Below are 20,959 nucleotides of genomic sequence, written 5' to 3' on the forward strand. Positions count from 1 at the left end.
AGTAATGTTTGTAAGGAATTTAATTTTTTGAAAGTCTAGTCTTATTCTGTAGATCACTAACAAGATCGTTTCTCGAGCAGGTTCCTCTTTTAAGATTTTTGCGCTTGTAATTGCTCTATGTTCTACCGCGAAAAAGTAATATTGGAATCGGTAACTAGAAATGACCTCATATATATAGGTTACTTCCAGTTACCGATTCGGTGGTTCATTACTTAGATCGTTATGCAGTACGTGTGGAAAATATAACACAATAGCAACGCTTGTCATTGTTAATTTTTTATAGATTTCCGTTACGTGAGTTCCTGCTTTGCTTAGGATTTGTGGTGTTCGTTTTTCCATATTTTATGTTAGTAATTCGTATTTGTTATAATTCGCTTTATTTTTCCATTGTTCTGTTCTAATTTAATTTCTCCCCGCCCAAAACTCCAACTTTTCTGCGCTTCTCATGTTGGAATGAATAATCAATATTAGAATTAACGTAATTTTGTAGTAGTACGATTTTACCATACGGTATACTGTATTACAGTTTATGGTTCTCTCACTGATATAAATTATGATAATAATTCTAGTTAGACACAACTTTTTACACTCCTGTCCTTATTTATTTCGGTTATCTTTAATTCGTGTGCATGTAATTCGTGCATAAATAAAAATCGCGTTAAATGTATTATTTTATCACATGCTATATTCGTTTGTTTAGGGATATGATGAGTTCCCTTCATAGACTGCCGATATGCAGCATCTTTGCCTTACGTATGACGTCATTGGTCAAAGCTGACGACTGGAATCGGACACTAGAATTTATCCCATGCATATATATATATATATATATATATATATATATATATATATATATATATATATATATATATATATAGCACATTGGCATGCCTTGCTTCTTTCCTCATTTCCCATGGTTATGGGCTATTAGAGAAAACATGGGTGAGTGCAAACGTGAACATTAAAAATGTTGTGCATACGAGTTGAAAGCTGAAAATGTAACGAACAAGAAGCAGTACCGTTACCAGTAATGAAACAAGTGTTGGTTTCGGAGTTCCGGTTTCATTTGTCGCCTATACAAGAAAAGTAAAAGTGGAACTAAATGGATTACGAAAGAATGCTATTCATATCACTACCTTCTGCTTCCGTTTATCCTAAATGTAGCAGCAAAAACAAGTTACGTTCACGAGTCCAAATGCGTCGTATTACTAGAGAAAATACGCATTCAAGAACAGAAAAAGTTCGAAATTGCCTTCCTGGCACTATGTTACTCAAGTAAGCTGTATAACTTTTAGTACTTGAAACAGTTGTTCTGCGCACACGACGGAAATAATGGACAAGCAGCAATCGTAAACAGTAGTCTGCTAATTTTTTGGGCTGCTTAACATGGCGGTAGGTCCGCCCACTCTGGCTTCAAAACAACGTACACCGAAAGTCTGTAGGGTTACGTCCCTTCTTTTTTTACCTCCATGCCACCTTCATACATGACGAGACAGTGGAGACTTTTATGCATCTATCTTTGACTTAAAAAAAAGCTGACAGCGAAAGTGAACAAAATGAGCAGCGTCATGTGTAAATAGCAAGAACCAGAATACATTTAAAAACTTCCTGTTCTATTTAGCAAAAAATTGTTTCGAAGCTGACTCGTAGGTAAAATTAACTGAAAAGTTCATCTAATCATTAGTTTCGGCTGTAGCACAGGTGTTTAAAAGTAAGAATAAGAGTTAATGACAGTTACGGTACCTTGTCGCTAGCGATACATCAAAAGTTAAATATTTTGGAACCAGTATCAAAGGTATGCAGTATTACAGTTTAAGTAGCAGAAACTAACATATTTAGCAAGGATTGTGTGCCCAGTGTTGTGTACAAGAGCAAATCCTGATAACGTTGGTACACTAGTAACATCAAGAAAATGGATAAAGTTGTTGCCACTGGTTGGTCGAAACCAGTTGTGGCGTTATGAAATGCTCTTGTTATTACGCCATATAAAACACAAAAAAAAACGAAAGAGGATACATTCATCAATCTCTTGAACTCTGTCGACAATATCTGATTTTTTCCAAAGAATTTAATTGTTCGACAAACAGGAACATCAGACGTAAAACACAATCAGTTTCTTCATTAAAATTTTTTTCCTCAAAAATACGCTATTTTTTTAATGTATTCATCATTTAACAAAAGATACCCAAGAATTTTCATAATTTGCAAACTGTGACACATCCTGATTTCCATCACCACTGCTTTCAAGTTCCATTTATCAGATACATTGTCTTCAACAGTGACATTCAGGTTCGATTACTTCCCGAACTACACTCAGATGGATTGACGAGAAGCGGTGAGTTCAGCAGGGACACATGCTGGTAGTGAGGGGGACATTGGACCTCAGTGGGACGCCCGCCTTGGAGATGCGTCGCTCTAAGGCCTCAGTGACGTGGTCGCTGGACGTACCCAGTATGTCAACCTGCGCAGACGGTCACAGAAGGATTATCGATACTTTTGATGTCGATTACATTCATCTCGATACCTATACTTTACTGCAGGTATCGTATCGAATGATTATTACATTATTAGTATTTACCCAAAATTTTCACCGCATGAATCACTTCTAACACTTTAAACAATTGAGAATGCGAGCAACAATAGGCACACAACTGAATAAAGTGTGCGTACATGCCACAGAGTGAATATGTGAAAACATTTGTTATGCATCACCAACCTTGGCGACGTTACCAGTGGGCCAAGTAGTATGTACCACCCCACATTCCATTGTTGCCATATTTATTCAAGATGGTGGGGATGACGTCATACAAGATGGCGGCCAGTATACTTGGCAACAACGCATAAAGTCATCCAGGATGGTGGATTTTGGCAGAAAGTTTGAATTTTGGTGGGAAGATAGGTCAATCAGGCTACCTCCACTAACCTAATACTCCAGAAAAAAATTGGCCAGAAATTCAAATTCCAGCATTATAATGCATCAAACCACGAAAATGGTGGGAAAATAGACCAATTGGGCTACGCCCACTAACCTAAACCCCAACCCCCTAGAAAATAGCGGCAAGTTCAAATTCCAACAGGATAATGCACCACACCGCACTTATCTCTACAAAGCAAAGAACATCGCAGGAAAATAGCTCACTTGACCTACCTTCCTATGAACTGCCACCAACTTTTAATTTTTGTGGTAAACAAAATTGAATTTCCATATGTTTACTAAGCTAACAAAATGGCGCCAAAGAAAAGACACTTCACTAACATCAGTCGCCAGACAGCCACTACCTCCTAAGGATTTGTGGGAAAAGGACTTTGACATAAGACCTTATTTAAACAATTCCATGCAGGTGTGTTCACCATAAGATCGGAACTCCAACTGACTTACTACACATCGCCACCACCAGAGGGCGCTCTCATCTGTGATGTAATCCAAGATGGCGACACCCAGTGTATTCACCACAAGATCTGGGCTCCAGTTAACTTAGTACATCGAGCAACCACTAGAGGACACCACCGTGACATCAGATCATGATGCATGTACTGTTATTCAAGATGGCTGCACCCAGTGTATTCACCACATGGTGTAAGATTGTACACTTGGCCTACCTCCACTAACCTAACTTCATCCCCAATAAAAATATGCCGAAGTTCAAATTCGAGCATGATAATGGTGGGAAAACCGGACTTGTCCTTTTTATTTAAACAATATCATGCAGGTGTGGTCGCCACGATGTCCTGACTCCAACTGGCTTAGTTGATATCATCGCCACCAGAGAGAGCCACCGTGACATCACCCAAGATGGCGGATTTTGGTGGGAAGTTTGAATTTTGGAGGGAAGATAGGTCAATTGGGCTATCTCTTCTTACCTAACCTAAGAAAATAGGCCAATTGGGCTACGTCCACTAACCTAACCCTCCATAAAACAGTTGGTCACAATTTCTAATTTCAGTACGATAATCCGTCACAACTACGAAAAAAGGGTCTGAAAGAGACCAATTGGGTCACACCCACTAACCTAATTCCACCTCATCCTATGAATTCTTGCCAAGTTTGAATTTTGGCGGTCACTTATGTTTTCACTGCTAATCTACGAAAATCACTCCAAATAAAGCACACTTGAACTAACTTAAGTCACCTCCTGTCGATTGGCGGGAAAAGGACTGAAGTCTTTATTTCAAGCAATACTGTAATCACTTATGCTTCAACAGACTTAGTACACATCTTCGAGATGGCAACACCCAGTGTGCTCGCCACTAGGTCAAGACTCCAACTGACTTAGTTCAAATCATCGCCAGCAGAGGAGGCTACCCTTGGCGCCATCGATCAGCGGCAGCCTGCGCATGTGCCCCTGGTCCAGCGCCTTCTCACGTCACAGCCCTTGGTCAGATGGCGCCAAAGTTGTTTTTCTGGACTGTGGAATCTGCCCTGACGTGACACAACCGTCGGTCCAACAGTTGGCTTGCTCGACAAAGAACGCTTTTCCTAAGTTAACAGATCACACAAGTCTCATTATTCAACCCACGTGGCCCGATTAGGTAATCCAAGATCGTCGCGAAAACTTACGCACGCACTCGTGAACCATCGCTCGTGCCAAGCTACCTACCCTTGCAAGTCAATCTAACACAAAGATCCCAACTCGAATCACTATCTAGAAAAAAGGAACAACTCATATAGGTAAGAAAAGGTGTTCACTATACTTTCAACTATCTAGTTTAACTACTTTTCAGTGTCTAGACCGCCACCTCTTCCCAGGAACCGGCGCCGAGTTTGAATTCTGCCAGCAAAGAAATGTCACTTGCTCTTTGGCTACCAATCTAAGAAAATTGGGGGAAAGAAAGCACACTTGTACTAACCTTAGCCACCCGACTACCACATTTTCCAAGGAACTGGAGCCGAGTATGAATTCTGGCAGTACAGAAAGGTCACTTGCGCTTCTGCCACCAACCTAAGAAAACTGTTGCAAACGAAGGTCATCACCACTAACCTAAGCCTCCAGGATGCAACGTCTTCCTAACGGTTTATGGTAAAAGGACTCAGCCTGCACTAGGCCCATGGATGGAGAAACGAATGTACTTTATTTAGGCATGGAGCATATATTGACCGAATATAGAGCCTAATACGGTGAAATTGAGGAAGTACTTTGCTGTCTTCCGTTTCACATCGAACAATTAGTATATCGCTACAAGTATGGTGCAACAGGAGGAATCTCAGAAAACATGGACATTGTTAACGAAGGGAATAAGGGAGGCAGTCAATTCTTTCCCATTGAGGGTGCATTGTACTCTATGTCTATTGAGGCACCAGTGATTCCGAATGCATCAGTCACGTGACATGGCCTGCGTTCTACTCGTATAGAGCTACGTGTTCCGTATGTGTTTTAAAGCACTATCTACTTGCGATCGTTAACGGTAAGCCTATCGGTCATCAGAAGACTTCCATCTTGACACACTCGTCTAAAGGAGCTTTGATTTATGCGATCGCCCCTGTCGCGTCTTGGGTGTAAAAATTGAGATTTCAGGGTCATAACTAACTTAGCGGTAAGAGCTTGTGATGCGGTGCAATCCCTCTGTACACATTTGGCCGACTGATGCGCTGTTTACAGATTTAGTGACGGGATGACTTGTAATTTTCATATGTTGGATGCTGGTGCTATGCGCTTATCTGTTTCCTTCTAGGATGTATCCCCCTCTACTATCATTTTATGTAGGCATTATGGAGGCATAGTATAATTTCTGAACCCTGATCGGTTGTGAACAGTGGACACTATATGTCTCTGCAAATCTAGATTGCGTTCGTATCATGCAAAGCAAATGTTTTACCGTTTCATAAGATAGTTCAGCATAGAGAAGCTGTAAAGAAGGGTGTATGTCTGATAGGCCGGAGAGGTATTCCATCTAACGTTATAGCCTGTTTTTAAGTGCAGAAAGTTGTAGACTTAGGAGTGTGTGTGTTTATGCTCTCTATCTTACCAATACTTTCCATGTCCAGATCCTAGACTCTAGAGAAATACTTTAGAGTTGATAGCTTCGTTCATTTAGGTAAAAATGTATCTAACTCAGTTCGTCTCGAGCTCCATCGCGTATAGAAATAAGTCTTTTCTTGTTCTTCTTAACTGTATGCTATTACATTACGACAGTTTGAAATCTGTTACTGTACATCAGTAAGGAGTTCTAAGGTTCTCGACATGGTCACATCTCGAGAAATCTTCTGCACTTGGATGGGTTGGGACTTGGAAAGCTACATTCATTCACGAGGCGTGGAGTGTAGTGCTCTTTTTCTGTTCACTTGTTGATTAATTCTCTCTAACGGTGCTGCAGGGTGTGTTGGTCAATGACTGTGTGAGGTTGGTCTTTTACCCTATGACGGTGAGAATGCTCTGTGACTTCCATATGCTGAGAGATAGATCGTAAATTAAAGACTATGCTCGAGGTGATAGGAATATGTAGAGTGCTGTCTAGTATACTTTGATAATGTATGTATTCGAGAATAACAATTAATGGATGTACTGCACAGTAATTTATCCACATTCGTAATCAAACTCGCAAAGTGGTGTAAAACGGGCGGTTTATCAGTGAAACTGAAACAGGGGACCATGCTGCCACATCAATGGATGGTGTCGAAATTAGTGTAAAAGAGTTCAAATTCTTCACACCATCAACTATGATGCTTATTATTAGAGTATATCGGTGGTGTCTTTTCCATCCCACCCATCCGCTGACATTCTGTTGGTTACGAAATAATGACTGAGTGACAATGCTTGTCTGAGTTGGAGAGAGAGTTTTGGTGGCCGGGCTATATATACCTTCTGGGGTGGTTAGCACCGGAACAGTGATTGCGTACATGTGTGCAAAATTACGAATGAGTCGAAACGGAAAGTAGAGTTATCAGCTATTCCATCAGTGTGAGAGATGACTGTAAATCTGGAGCTCGTGCATCACATTCGGTCTCTAATTTAGGGGCTCTACACAATGCAAGCAAACTCTTCTGGTTTCCTTATGTTGTAGCTGTCTTTTATTTAAAATTATTCTATGTGTGGCATGTTATGGTATCAGCCCTAAGAACATGATTTACAGCATGCAGTGTCTAGTTTCCTGCGAAAGACCGTGGATCAGGACTTCTTAATGTCAGTTTAGAACCTGGCACAGGCCTCGAAGTCGTGGCAGAAAAAAGAAATCTTTGGTCGTGTACAAAGCGTGTTAGAAAACATTGTTTCAAACAACTAAACAGGACCACAGGGGGCGTGTCTTGCGATTTACAATATAGTACGTGGTATACGATCATTCTCCTAGAGTAGAGGTGATGAAATTTTTAACAACCCTTTGTAGTGTATCAATATGTGCGTATTTAATAGGTTTGTTCCACACAGGGAGCAGTAGCAGCAGCAGTTTGACAGGTAAATTCAGTGAATTAGGAATGCCAGGAGGGCAGCACGCTGTGCTATTCTGGGAAGCACTGCGAAATCTCTCTCTATCTCTCTCTCTCTCTCCGCACTGGACTCCCAATGCAGCTTTGCATAATCGTTCGAGTAATGGCGTCTATTGAGTTCTATATCGGATTAAGTTATTTGAGCTTCTATAGGTGTTCATTTTTGCCTGTTGTGGGGTAGAGAATAAGGACGATAGCAAGTTGGGCTTATAGATTTGAATGGATGTGGATCTGTAGTACTTGTATGTAGTTTGAGAACGCTTTGCTCAGTTCTGACTTAAAATGGAATGGTCACATGCGCAAAGCTGTAGAAATGGAAGCATTTGCAAGATGTGTATCGACTAAGACTATGTTGGATTTTTACTGTAGCAAATAGGTTCGAGAAAGTTGACTCGTTTCGAGATATGATTCACTTGTCATTATGGTCCTCAATCAGTCATCGCCTTTAACTCAGTGGATATAAAACGGAACTTCTGACATGGTATCGAGACAGAATACTTTACACATACTGGATAAATATGTATCGGCGTGAGAGAGTTGAAAATACACGTCACATACCGCGTTCCTTAGCCAAATAACTTTTAAAACTCACGTATTTTATCACGAGGTTGCATCGTGGGCTACGTGTTGGTCTGATAATACAATTTCTTACGATTACACGCTCGGTATTTGGCTGGACAAAAAACGACCTCATTCAGAGGTAATGTCGTACCTAGATTTATAAATCAAGTGTATAACTTTTAACATTGATACTAGTGCACATCTGCAGAACGAGGAGCACTTGTGAGAGTAACATGCAGTAGTTGTTGGGTTCGAGATTTTCGTTTAACATGTGCTCGATTATGTATATGACACGGTGGTACGACTCTCACGATGAACGTAAGAGACATGCACACGCATTGTTGATTTTTGGTCACTATTATTTGGTGTCGTATGCATCCAGTTATTGAGGATGTAATATTATATTTAGTATTAGTTCTGGGTGTGTGATATGTTCGCATTTGAGCATTAGGTTTATTAAGTATATCTGTTTGTGTCAGGAAATGTCTATGTGCTGTTGTAGAGAGACTATGGATTTGACATGGGCTACTATGATAGCGAAGGGAGGAGTATGTCAAGTTATAAGAATGGTAGTGATATTTCTATTTCCAGAGCCACTGCCGACAGCAAGGTGTATTTCCAATACTTGGGTCATTGCTGAATACACTTCAGTTGAGACTGCGATCGTAAGATTTAATTCTAAGTGTAATGACAGAAGATATATGTGAGGGGTTTTCTGGAATGTGTCTGTTTATGTAAAGTCTATGGTGGTATTGATTCGGGTCCCCTGTTAATGGTAGCAGTCTTCCGAATGCACAGGCCTGTTGGAGTGTAGGAATGTATTAGAGTTAACTTTAGCATCTTCTAGATAAACGAATAGCGAACTAATAATTAGTATGTGCTGGGTGGCTTTCGTAATAAAGTGTAACTTTGAGAAGATGGTGCTTTTGCGGTGGAGCGCTATTCCCTCCCATGTAAACTGTTCGCTCTGCTGCTTCTGGACATTTGGTGTCTTTATTTAATTGAGGGAAGATCGATTGTGGTGTGTTGGACACACGTTTGCCTGTTCTCTAGACGTGGGAAAGACCATAGTTGGTTTGTAAAGAATATTGATCATCTCGAATCTATTAGGTGACCGACTTCAGTATTCGAGAGTGCGAATATCAGTTTACTCTACTTGTTTCTAGTTAGTCAGTGGTTTACAGCACTCTGCACTTCGCTAAAATTTGTTGTTTGTGGAGAAATAATTTACAGTGTATATGTTGTGCATTATGTTGGGTTAGCGATCGGGAGGCTAGTGCGGTGTTCTTGATATTGGGAAGTACAGCGAAGATTGGCGGTACTCGGTGATATATTCCCTGGTTGGAGATCGGTTTGACGGTCCAATATTCTTGCGAGTATCGTTTGTATATGGTGACCTGTATACAACTTTGCAATATTTAGTTGCCTGTGAAAAATGGTGATCAGTGTAAAATAGTTTATCACCACTGGGTGTAGCGTCTGTAGAAAGAAGGAACAGGTTGGGGGTGTATAGATTGAGGGAATGTCGGTGCAATTTAGCAATCTTTGCAAAATAACGAGAGAGAGCCCGAGAAAGAAAATGTGGATGGTGCTTCGATAGCGACGGTGTTAGTAATTCGACTGGTAAATTCGATAACAGTTACTGAGAATGCTCGATTGATTGTGTTGGGATATAGAAGTGGTGAGAACATTTGCGTATGTTGCGAGCAATAAAGCTATCACGTTATGTCCGGAAGGAAGACTACACTAGGCAATATTTTAGTAAACAGGTTCTGTTAGGGCAGGAATTTTGGCTCATACATGCTGAGAGAACAAGATAGGAAGTGTTAACTACTTCTGGGGGGCTATGGAATTTAGTACAGCTAAGCTTGGTTATTATTTTAGATAGCAATGTGAGCTGAGTATAAGATTGATAACGTTGCTAGATGTGTTTGCGATGGTATGTAGCTAAGCATGGTGAAGCGTAAGTCAAACGTGATGTGTGATCCATTAGAATTGCTAAGGAGAAAGCAAGTTCTGCTATTGTGGAACGGAATTCTGCAGCATATTCGTCAGAACGCAGTTAGAGTGAGGGTATAAAGGAATGCCAAATGCGGCCGGCTCTGCTTGGAGTGCGTGCTGTGTAAATAAACGATTGGTCATTAATGGCGTGTACATGTCACTTTGGTCTGCGTTCGGCTGCAGCTCACGGTTGCGCTCCTGTCCGATCACGTCAGCACGTTTGCGTAGGTGAACACATATTTGGATAGGAATTTCTCAGGTGTTACGTATGGATGGGGGTGCCGCTACCTCATGCTTGCGGAAGCCGAGCAGGGGCTGTGAACGATTTGACATGTGAGGGATGCATTCCTGTGTACTCTAAATGACAGTGGACGGTGGACTGTGCTTGCGCCCACTGATTGCATTATTTCGGGAAGGGTCTGTGGGGGCGTGATATGCGTTATTTGAACAGTTAACGAGTACTTAGCATGTCTACACATCACTGTGCTGTACTATTTAGGAGCAGTTTTCAGGACTGTACTGAAATTATTTCAAGAAAATTAGGAGTTGTTTGGCTATTTGAACATAAATGGTTTACATTATTTATGAGTGGTTTGCATGTCTGTAGGCTGTGCGATGCGTTATTTTTGACGGATTACAATTAGCAAGCGAGTGTGTAGAGCACTATAAAGAGTAATGTAGGAGTGGTTTGCAGGTCTGTATGCTGTGGGACATGTCAGCGCATGTGTTCTGTGATACATATACTCCATCCATAAATAAAGTACATTCGTTTCTTCATCCATGGGCCTAGTGCAGGCTGAATCCTTTTACCAGAAACCGTTAGGAAGTGGTTGCATCCTGGGGCTTAGGTTAGTGGTGGTAACCTTCGTTTGCAACAGTTTTCTTAGGTTGGTGGCGGAAGAGCAAGTGATTTTTCTGTACTGCCAGAATTCATACTTGGCGCCAGTTCCTTGGAAAAAGTGATAGTCGGGTGGCTGAGGTTAGTACAAGAGTGCTTTCTTTCCCCCAATTTTCTTAGGTTGGTAGCCAAAGCGCAAGTGACCTTTCTTTACTGGCAGAATTCAAACTCGGCGCCGGTTCCTGGGAAGAGGTGGCGGTCTGGACACTGAAAAGTTCTTAAATTAGATAGTTGAAAGTATAGTGAACACCTTTTCTTACCTATATGAGTTGTTACTTTTTTCTAGATAGTGATTTGAGTTGGGATCTTTGTGCTAGATTGACTTGCAGAGGTAGGTAGCTTGGCACGAACGATGGCTCACGAGTGCGCGCGTGAGTTTTCGCGACGATCTTGGATTAGCTAATCTGGCCATGTGGGTTGAATAATGAGACTTGCATGATCTGTTAAGTTAGCAAAAGCGTTCTTTGTCGAGCAAGCCAACTGTTGGACCGACGGTTGTGTCACGTCATGGCAGATTCCACTGTCCAGAAAAACAACTTTGGCGCCATCTGACCAAGGGTTGTGACGTGAGCAGTCGCTGGACCAGGGGCACATGCGCAGGCTGCCGCTGATCGATGGCGCCAAGGGTAGCCTCCTCTGCTGGCGATGATTTGAACTAAGTCAGTTGCAGTCTGGACCTAGTGGCGAGCACACTGGGTGTTGCCATTTCGAAGATGTGTACTAAGTCTGTTGAAGCATAAGTGATGACAGTACTGCTTGAAATAAAGACTTCAGTCCTTTTCCCGCCAATCGACAGGAGGTGACTTAAGTTAGTTCAAGTGTACTTTATTTGGCGCGATTTTCATAGATTAGCAGTGAAAACATGAGTGACAGCCAAAATTCAAACTTGGCAAGAATTCATAGGATGAGGTGGAATTAGGTTAGTGGATGTGACCCAGTTGGTCTTTTTCAGACCATTGTTTCGTCGTTGTGACCGATTATCGTAGTGAAATTCGAACTTGTGACCAATTGTTTTATAAAGGGTTAGGTTAGTGGACGTAGCCCAATTGGCCTATTTTCTGAGGTTATGTTAGAAGAGATAGAAGAGATAGCCCAATTGACCTATCTTCCCTCCAAAATTCAAACTTCCCACCAAAATCCGCCATCTTGGGTGAAGTCACGGTGGCTCTCTCTGGTGGCGATGATATCAACTAAGCCAGTTGGAGTCAGGACCTCATGGCGACCACACCTGCATTATATTGTTTAAATAAAAAAGACAAGTCCAGTTTTCCCACCATTATCGTGCTGGAATTTGAACTTCGCGCTATTTTTATTGGGGATGGGGTTAGGTCAGTGGAGGTAGGCCAAGTGTACTATCTTACACCATGTGGTGAATACACTGGGTGTAGCCATCTTGAATAACAGTACATGCATCATGATCTGATGTCACAGTGGGGTCCTTTAGTGGTTGTTCGATGTATTAAGTCAGTTGGAGTCGAGACCTTGTAGTGAATACACTGGGTCTCGCCATCTTGGATTACATCACAGATGAGAGCGCCCTCTGGTGGTGGCGATGTGTACCAAGTCAGTTGGAGTTCTGATCTTATGGTGAACACACCTGCATGGAATTGTTTAAATAAGGTCTTATGTCCCAGTCCTTTTTCCACAAATCCTTAGGAGATGGTGGCAGTCTGGCGACTGAGGTTAGTGAAGTGTCTTTTCTTTGGCGCCATTTTGTTAGCTTAGTAAACATATGAAAATGCAATTTTGTTTACCACAAAAATTAATAGTTGGTGGCAGTTCATAGGAAGGTAGGTCAAGTGAGCTATTTTCCTGCGGTGTTCTTTGCTTAGTAGAGATAAGAGCGGTGTGGTGCATTATCCTGTTGGAATTTGAACTTGCCGCTATTTTCTAGGGGGTTGGGGTTTAGGTTAGTGGGCGTAGCCCAATGGTCTATTTTCCCACCATTTTCGTGGTGTGATGCATTATAATGCTGGAATTTGAATTTCTGGCCAATTTTTTTCTGGAGTGTTAGGTTAGTGGAGGTAGCCTGATTGACCTATCTTCCCACCAAAATTCAAACTTTCTGCCAAAATCCGCCATCCTGGATGTCGTTATGCGCTGTTGCCAAGTATACTGGCCGCCATCTTGGATGACGTAATCCCCACCATCTTGAATAAATATGGCAACAATGGAATGTGGGGTGGTACATACTTTTTCCCGTTATTGTCGTTTCATTCGTAGTTCATTCAATTGGTTTCATCTTATCTTTACAATAAGAGTTACGTTTTTGCATTGATGTTTCAAACCATGTAACAGTAAGAATTACTGAATATACAGACAGAATAGCGCCTGCAAAAAGGTAAACTTGGCATTACTTTGAAAAACTTTATAATAACCAAGTGAGGCGCAAAATCTGGTTAAAAAATTTGAAGTCTTCTGGAGACATGAGAAATCATGTAAGAAAATATCCTGCAAAACAGAAAGGTAAGTTTATTTGAAGAGTGAAAGTGGAAAAAACATAAGTTTCACATATGTTTTCTGGTGGCGTTATGTTGTAGGTGCTCTGCTGCATGTCCCTAGGCTTGTTCCCAAGTGTCATTCGCGAAGAAAATGTTTCATATATTGCATGGTCTTTGTGCAACTCTGTGCTTCGCTCAGGAGTTCCGTCAGCTAAAACTTTTATTTCATTCCATGTAATTCCGAAGCACACAAATGATTAAATGATTTCATTAATTTTAAACATATATTGTCAATGCAGGCATGCAAAGTCTCCGAATGCAGTATGATCAAAGTGTCCCACACTCTTGCTTCTCAAATAGCTATCAGTAAGTCATACACTGTAACAGAATAATGGGACAATTTCAGTGTGTTCAAAAGACGAACTCGTGGAAGATGTATGCTATATCGTACTTCATCTGAAAGACCAGGTCTGTTTATCAGTTGAAAAACAGAAAGACATGTTGGCGATGTTGCCATTTTTTTCTCAACAGCACAGAAAGCTATACAGTGTACTTATCAATATCTTATCCCAAGAATACAGTTGCACAAGAAACAGAACTTAATAGTCAGAGATTTTTTCCATGAATTTAATTTTGTTATCCTTTTGTAGAGAAGTGCATAACAAATAAGAAATGATTTTCATCGATTACAGTTCTGGTAGATAAAATATTACTTCTGCGTTTCTGTACTTTTCTTATCACAAATAAAATGTAGTTCTCCTGTATTAATGTCACATGAAACAAAAACTTTCTTATCGCGACTTAGAAGGAGTCAGTTTCCTGGTGCGGCACTTAGAATTTTCTTAATAAATTATTTATTTTCTAGTTGTCTGACTATTACTTTGCAAGGAGTAAGATGGATAAATTTGAAGTACAGTATATGAGACTGCAAGTGATCGAACTTGTTAAAATACTGCAAGTGCTCTAACAGAATAAAGGAATTGATCTGTGAGCTATAAATGACAGAACAATGTGGATGCTTACAAAATCACCATTACTATTGACTTTATGAATAAGAAAATGTAACGAGGTGCTATTGTTGAATATGACCGAAAATCGGAAGTGTGACTGAACTGAGAATGTTGATCCCACCTGAATATTCCTCCGTACATTGCTGAGAATTTATTTGTAAATTGCAGAAAACCTGCTTGATTCAAGTCAGAGTGTCCCACAATGGCGTCAGTAGTTATTTTGGCATATATTTGCGTATTACCAAGAAAGGCCCCACGCCACATTAGCAAAATCAACGAGTGCAGAGGTTATAGCATCACTCTCCACCTACACAGCTTACAAGGCAGTGGAGACTTCCTTGCATATATTTTTGGACGAGATGAGCAGGATAATTCTATCATCAGAATAATTTCTCTATTTTTTTATACAAATAAGTAACTAACAAAAAGAGATACATTATTTTATTGTTGTGCTGCCAAATGGGAGGTATGACACTTCGAACGTTTCCACTTCCACTCGTCCTTTACTGAACAAGGTAATAAGAGAGTCAACTTATCTGTTACATACCAGTAAATACATGACGATATGTATGGAGGAAGTACATGAGTCAGTGTACCACATTGCTTACATAGCTCTGTACTGTCTGACTGCATTTGCACCATCTGAATATATAATATCCAAACCGTTTCTGTGGTCGAAGCGAGAGAGAGTATATACCAAGTTCATTGTATCAATGATAAGTCTAGAAATCTCAAGATGTCGATTCAGAGTATCGATACTTTTGTAAGTACAATCAATGGTAAGAAAAAAAGGACACGAAGGAATTATCCGAATGGGGCGGAAATCGGTAAATGTTATGAAACTGTACTGACAAACAAATGATTGCAATTTCACAAACATTGGATGATTTAGTGAAGAGAAGGGGCTTCGCAAATTGAGCAAATCGATAACGCGCTGCTCCACCTCTGAGCCTTACGCAAGCAATTATTCGGTTTGGCATTGATTCATAGAGCTGTTGGGTGTCCTGAGAAAAAACATGCCAAATTCTGTCCAGTTGTCGAATAAGATTGTCAAATGCCTAGTTGGTTGGAGGGTCCTGTACATAATGCTCCAAACGTTCTTATTTGAGGAGACATCCGATGATCTTGCATGCCAAGGCAGTTTTTGGCAAGCACGAAAAAAAAAACTGTAGAGGACGGTCATTATTTTGCTGAAATATAAGCCAAGTATGTCTTGGCATGGAGGGCAAAAAAACGGGGCGTAGATTATCATCGACGTACCACTGAGCTGTAAAAGTGCAGAGGCTTTCATTTCTTTCTTGTCTTTTAGTGTACACTCATGAGTAACTGATAGCTTCGACACTTTTCTTTCAAAACATTTTTAAGTACGATAATTTTCTTAAGATACTGATCATTACTGCCCCTACCCGCGCCGCCCGCAGTAGGTGTTTCCTGCGCTGGCGCTCCTTGGCCGCCTCAGCCCTCATCAGCTTCGCCAGACTCATATCGCACTCCTGCTCGTACAGCCGCACCACGCCTGCCTTGTCCACCTTCTCCTGCTTCTGCCGTCTGTAGAATTCTGCAATCTCCATTTCCTCGCGCCGCTGCTTCATGCTGGGTAGTTCCTTTAGAAAATCAGACTCAAATCAGTGAATACAAAGGGACAGAACCTTAAAAAATGGGACAATAACTTTTCGACTCCGTCTTACTGTCAGAGAATGCTTTGCTATGCATCTACAAAGTTCTTTTAAGAGGAGTAATAAATCACGAGTGTACATATCGCTTCATTACAACCAGAATGAATTTGTTTGAAACAGAAATAAGAAAATATTTACGAAAACGAACTGGCACCGCATTTCAATTTATTTGTATGGTGGTATACGACTCCGAACCACTGAAATGTATTGCCAGTATAGAGCCAGTATACAGTGTGAACCGAAAGTCCGTTAACATTTTAAAATGCACTAATTTACGGAATAATGTAGGTCGAGAGGTAAAACTTGACAAACATGTCTGAAATGACGTGGATTTTACTGAAACCAAAAACGAGTCAAGCAGATAGCGTTGCACAGCAACACGTCAGTGACGTTGCATGAGACTCTCTTATATATAAAAGACAATGTCCTGCCTGACTGATTGACTGACTCCTCAGTGCCCAGACCAAACCGCTAAGGATAATTTGCAGCCGTCGCCTAAGAAGTAATTTTTCGCAATCCAGCCCTAAGGCGGTAGCAAATGGATGAAGAGTTCTATTTTTTGAATGTCTTTATTAAAGCAGTCTACAAAAAATGGTATTCGTTTCTCTGCAAGAAATAAAGAAGTACGTGTTTCATATTCTTGAAAATTTAGCTCTATGGGCGTGAAATCATGGGTGAAAACTGTTTCTGAAAATATATCAGTTTTAAAAAATTACTGAACTATTTTTAAAACTGCATCTATCAACACTGGAATTTGACTTCTCGGTTGCAAATAAAAAAATACGTGTTTCAGTGTTTTTGGAACCCTAAGAGGCTGAAAGGGGAGATGAGATTCTTTTATGAAAATATTTTATTGTGAAGCATTTTTAACGCTAAATCTATGAAAATTTAAATTTGGCTTATCAATTGGAAAGAAAAAAAATACTGGTTTCACCGTTTTTGGGAATTCAACCCCCAATGGGAGTGAAACAGAGGACAAAATTTTTATGGAAATATTTCATTGTGCAAGAATTTTGGAAGCCTAATCTATGAAAATTTGTATTTGGTTTCTCAGTTAGAAATAAAAAATGCACAACACTGTTTTTGGAAATTGAACCCCTAAGGGAGTGACATACGGTCAGACTGATCGAATGATTAATCATCGGCCAGCCCAAGCCGCTAAGGATAGAGACTTGAAGCTTGGAGAGGATGTCGATCTTTACTGTAGGCATCGTTTAAGAAGGTACTGTCCGAAATTCCACTCCTAAGGCGCTTAAATAGAGAATTAAAGGCTTTTCGAAAGTATGTCGTTGTTAACGAAATTAAACAGGTATTTGGTTTCTCAGCCAGAAAATAAATATGTGTTTAAATTCAACCTCCAATGGGGTAAAATAGTGGATGAAAGTTTTTTGAAAATAAATAATTACTAAAGAACTACTAAAAGATTTTTGAAGATGCATCAATGACAACTGGTATTTGAAGTCTTGGTTAGAAATAAAAAAGGTGTGTTTCAGTGTTTCTGGAAATTCAACCCCTAACGGAGTGCAACATGGGATGAAAATTTTTAAGAAAAAATTTCTTACATTAACAAAAATTTTAATGCTAAATTTATGAACATTGGTGTTTCACTTCTCGGTTAGATATAAAGAAATATTTGTTTAGGGATGAAGGTTTGTGTGGAAATATCTCCACAAGAACGCAAGAGGCATGATTAACACGAACTTTGGACTCCAGGTATCAGAATTACTTTTTGCTCAGAAGTACATTCGGAAAAGACCATGCTTATATAGCCTTAATTACAGTCAAAATCTCAGGTGTTGAAATTTGTGAATAATATAAAAATTCGATAACATAAAAACAAAAACGAAAATCTTTGCAGGACATATACTCTACGTGAGAGAAGCTGCAGGTGCTAAGCCAGTCGTGTATAAAATGAGCTGTAGTGAGAAACGCAGTCAGATGAGACAGTAATGGCGGCAAGTGGACTGTACCAGAGAAGGCACTATTTTCAGTATGGAGAATCAGCTACTGCAACATTACCATCATTACGAAGCCCATTTCACACTCCGAGGGTCCGTGAGCACACAGAACTGCAGGATTTGGGCTACCGAAAATCCTAAAACAGTAGTGGAAATCCCATTCCATAGCAAGAAAGTCACTGTGTGTTGTGCAGTTACGACATCATTCGTGATTTGACTCCTTTTCTTCGAGGAAATGATGGGCGCTGCTTTTCAAACGGCCCGTCTGACGGGTGCGAGATACGCAGATATATTACTGAATCGTATCAGTCCTAACCCTTTGACCTAGAACATGGTCATTGACCTTTAAGATCACTGTGTAATGCTGAAGGTCATGCATTACATCATCTATGATCTACGCTACATCATCCTTATTTGTAACATTATCATCCTCATCAGTGGGAAGCCAACTCCGTCCTTATCTCCAGTCAGAGTGCAGTATTAGAAATCGAAGATGGCGAAAATAGTGCATTTGTATTAGTGGTATATTAATAAAAGGTCTTTTCTTCCTTCTCCTTGTTTCCAACAAGTCATAGCTCAATAATCAAGATCTGAACCATTGAACAGTCAACACCGCAGTCCCTGTCTTTGCAAAAATATGTGAGTGCAACGACCACTGCAACTAATAACAATCTATATTGTTGTCGTTGTTGTGGTCTTCAGTAAAAAGACTGGTTTGAAGCAGCTCTCCATGCACTCTATACTGTGCAACCTCTTCATCTTCGAGGAACTATTGTAACGTAAATGCTTCTGAATCAGGTAAGTGTATTCACCTCTTGGTCTTCCTCTATGATTTTTATCCTCCATGCTTCCCTCCAACACTAAAGTGGTGATCTCCTGATGCCTCAAGAACGTGTGCTACCAACCGATCCCTTCTTCTAGGCAAGTTGTGTCACAAATTCCTCTTCTCCGCAATTCTATTCAGTATCTCCTCATTAGTTACGTGATCTACCCATTTAATCCGCAGCATTCTTCTGTAGCATCAAATTTCGAAAGCTTCTATTCTCTTCTAGTCGAAACTAGTTATCGTCCATGTTTTACTTCCGTACATGGCTACATTCCATACAAATATTTTCAGAGAAGACTCCATGATACTTAAATATATACTCGATGTTAACAAATTTCTCTTCTTCAGAAACGCTTTCCTTGCCATAGCCAGTCTACATTTTATATCCTCCATACTTCGGCAGTCATCAGTTGGCTAAAATGGTTCAAATGGCTCTGAGCACTATAGGACTTAACATCTGTGGTCAGCAGTACCCAAGAACTTAGAACTACTTAAACCTAACTAACCTAAGGACATCACACACATCCATGCCCAAGGCAGGATTCGAACCTGCGACCGTAGCGGTCGTGCGGCTCCGGACTGTGCGCCTAGAACCGCTAGACCAACGCGGCCGGCAGTCATCAGTTATTTTGTCTCCCAAATAGCAAAACGCCTTTATTACTTTAAGTGTCTCATTTCCTAATCTAATTCCCACAGCATCATCTGATTTAATTCCATTATCCTCGTCTTGCTTTTGTTCATGTTCGTCTTATATTCTTCTTTCCATTCTTCTGTCTATTCTGTTCAGCTGCTCTTCCCGGTTCATTCCTGTCACTGACAGAATTACAACGTTGTCGGCAAACCTCAACGTTTATATTTCTTCTTCATGGATTTTAATTCGGTGATAGGCTACAACCCTTTCACACTCCCTTCCAAACCACTGCTTCTCTTTCATGCCCCTCGACTCTTATAACTCCCATCTTGTTTCTGTACAAAGTGTAAACTACCTTTCGTTCTCTGTATTTCACCCGTGCCACCTACAGAATTTGAAAGGGAATGTTCCCGTCAGCATTGTCAAAAGCTTTCTCTAAGTCTACAAATGCTAGAATCGTGGGTTTGCCTTTCCTTAATCTTTTTTCTAAGGTAAGTCGTAGGGTCAGTATTACATCGCGTGTTTCAATATTTCTACGGAATCCAAACTGATCTTCCCCAAAGTCGGCTTCTACCACTTTTCCCATTCGTCCATAAGGAATTCGTGTTAGTGTTTTACAACCGTGACTTATTAAACCTATAGTTCGGTAATTTTCACACCTGTCAACACCTGATTTCTTTGGGATTGCAATTATTATATTATTCTTGAAGTCTGAGGGTATTTCGCTTGTCTCATACATCTTGCCCACCAGGTTGACGAGTTTTGTCATGGCCGACTTTTCCAAGGCTATAAGTAGTTCTAATGGAATGTTGTTTACTCCTAATATTCATACAGGTGGTTCTCTTTTCTCTAAAGATCTCTATAATTTTACTGTAGGCAGTGTCTATTATGCCCCTACTGATACATGCTTCTACATCCTTACATCCATCCTCTAGCCATCCCTGCTTAGCCATTTTGCACTTCCTATAAATCCCATTTTTGAGACAACTGTACTCCTTTTAGCCTGCTTCATTTACTCCGTTTCTATATTTTCTCCTTTCATCAATTAAATTCAGTATCTCTTCTGTTACCCAAGGATTCCTACTAGCCCTCGTCTTTTTACCTACTTGACTCTCTGCTGCGTTCACTATTTCATCTCTCAAAGCTACCCATTCTTCTTCTACTGTATCTCTTTCCCGTGTTGTTGTCAATCGTTCCCTAATGCTCTCTCTGAAACTCTCTACAGGCTCTGGTTCTTTCAGTTTATCCACATCCCATCTCTTTAAATACCTACCCTTTTTTTCAGTTTCTTCACTTTCAGTATACAGTTCATAATCAATGAATTGTGGTCAGAGTCCACACCGGCACCTGGAAGTTTTATAACTTACATTCTGGTTCCCAAATCTCTGTCTTACCATTACATAGTCTATATGGAACCTTCCAAAGTCTCCGGCCTCTTCCACGTATAACCTTCTTTCACGATTTTTAATCAAGTGTTAGCTTTGGTTAAGTTATGCTCTATTCAAATTTTACCAGGCGGCTTCCTCTTTCATTCCTT

General features: G+C 40.4%; 1 protein-coding gene across 1 annotated transcript in view; it reads right to left on the reverse strand.

The window, feature by feature from the left end:
* Positions 1-2,127: 2,127 nt before the first annotated feature.
* LOC126355369 (uncharacterized) overlaps positions 2,128-20,959 on the reverse strand; it is a 35,337-nt gene continuing 16,505 nt past the window's right edge. The window contains exons 3-4 of the mRNA XM_050005663.1: positions 15,738-15,935; positions 2,128-2,461 (exon numbers count right to left, since the gene is read on the reverse strand). Coding sequence (XP_049861620.1) covers positions 2,342-2,461; positions 15,738-15,935 — 318 coding nt within the window. The 3' untranslated portion in view covers positions 2,128-2,341. The remainder of the gene's footprint in view (positions 2,462-15,737; positions 15,936-20,959) is intronic.

This window comes from Schistocerca gregaria, chromosome 3, assembly GCF_023897955.1.
Source record: "Schistocerca gregaria isolate iqSchGreg1 chromosome 3, iqSchGreg1.2, whole genome shotgun sequence".
NCBI lineage: Eukaryota > Metazoa > Arthropoda > Insecta > Orthoptera > Acrididae > Schistocerca > Schistocerca gregaria.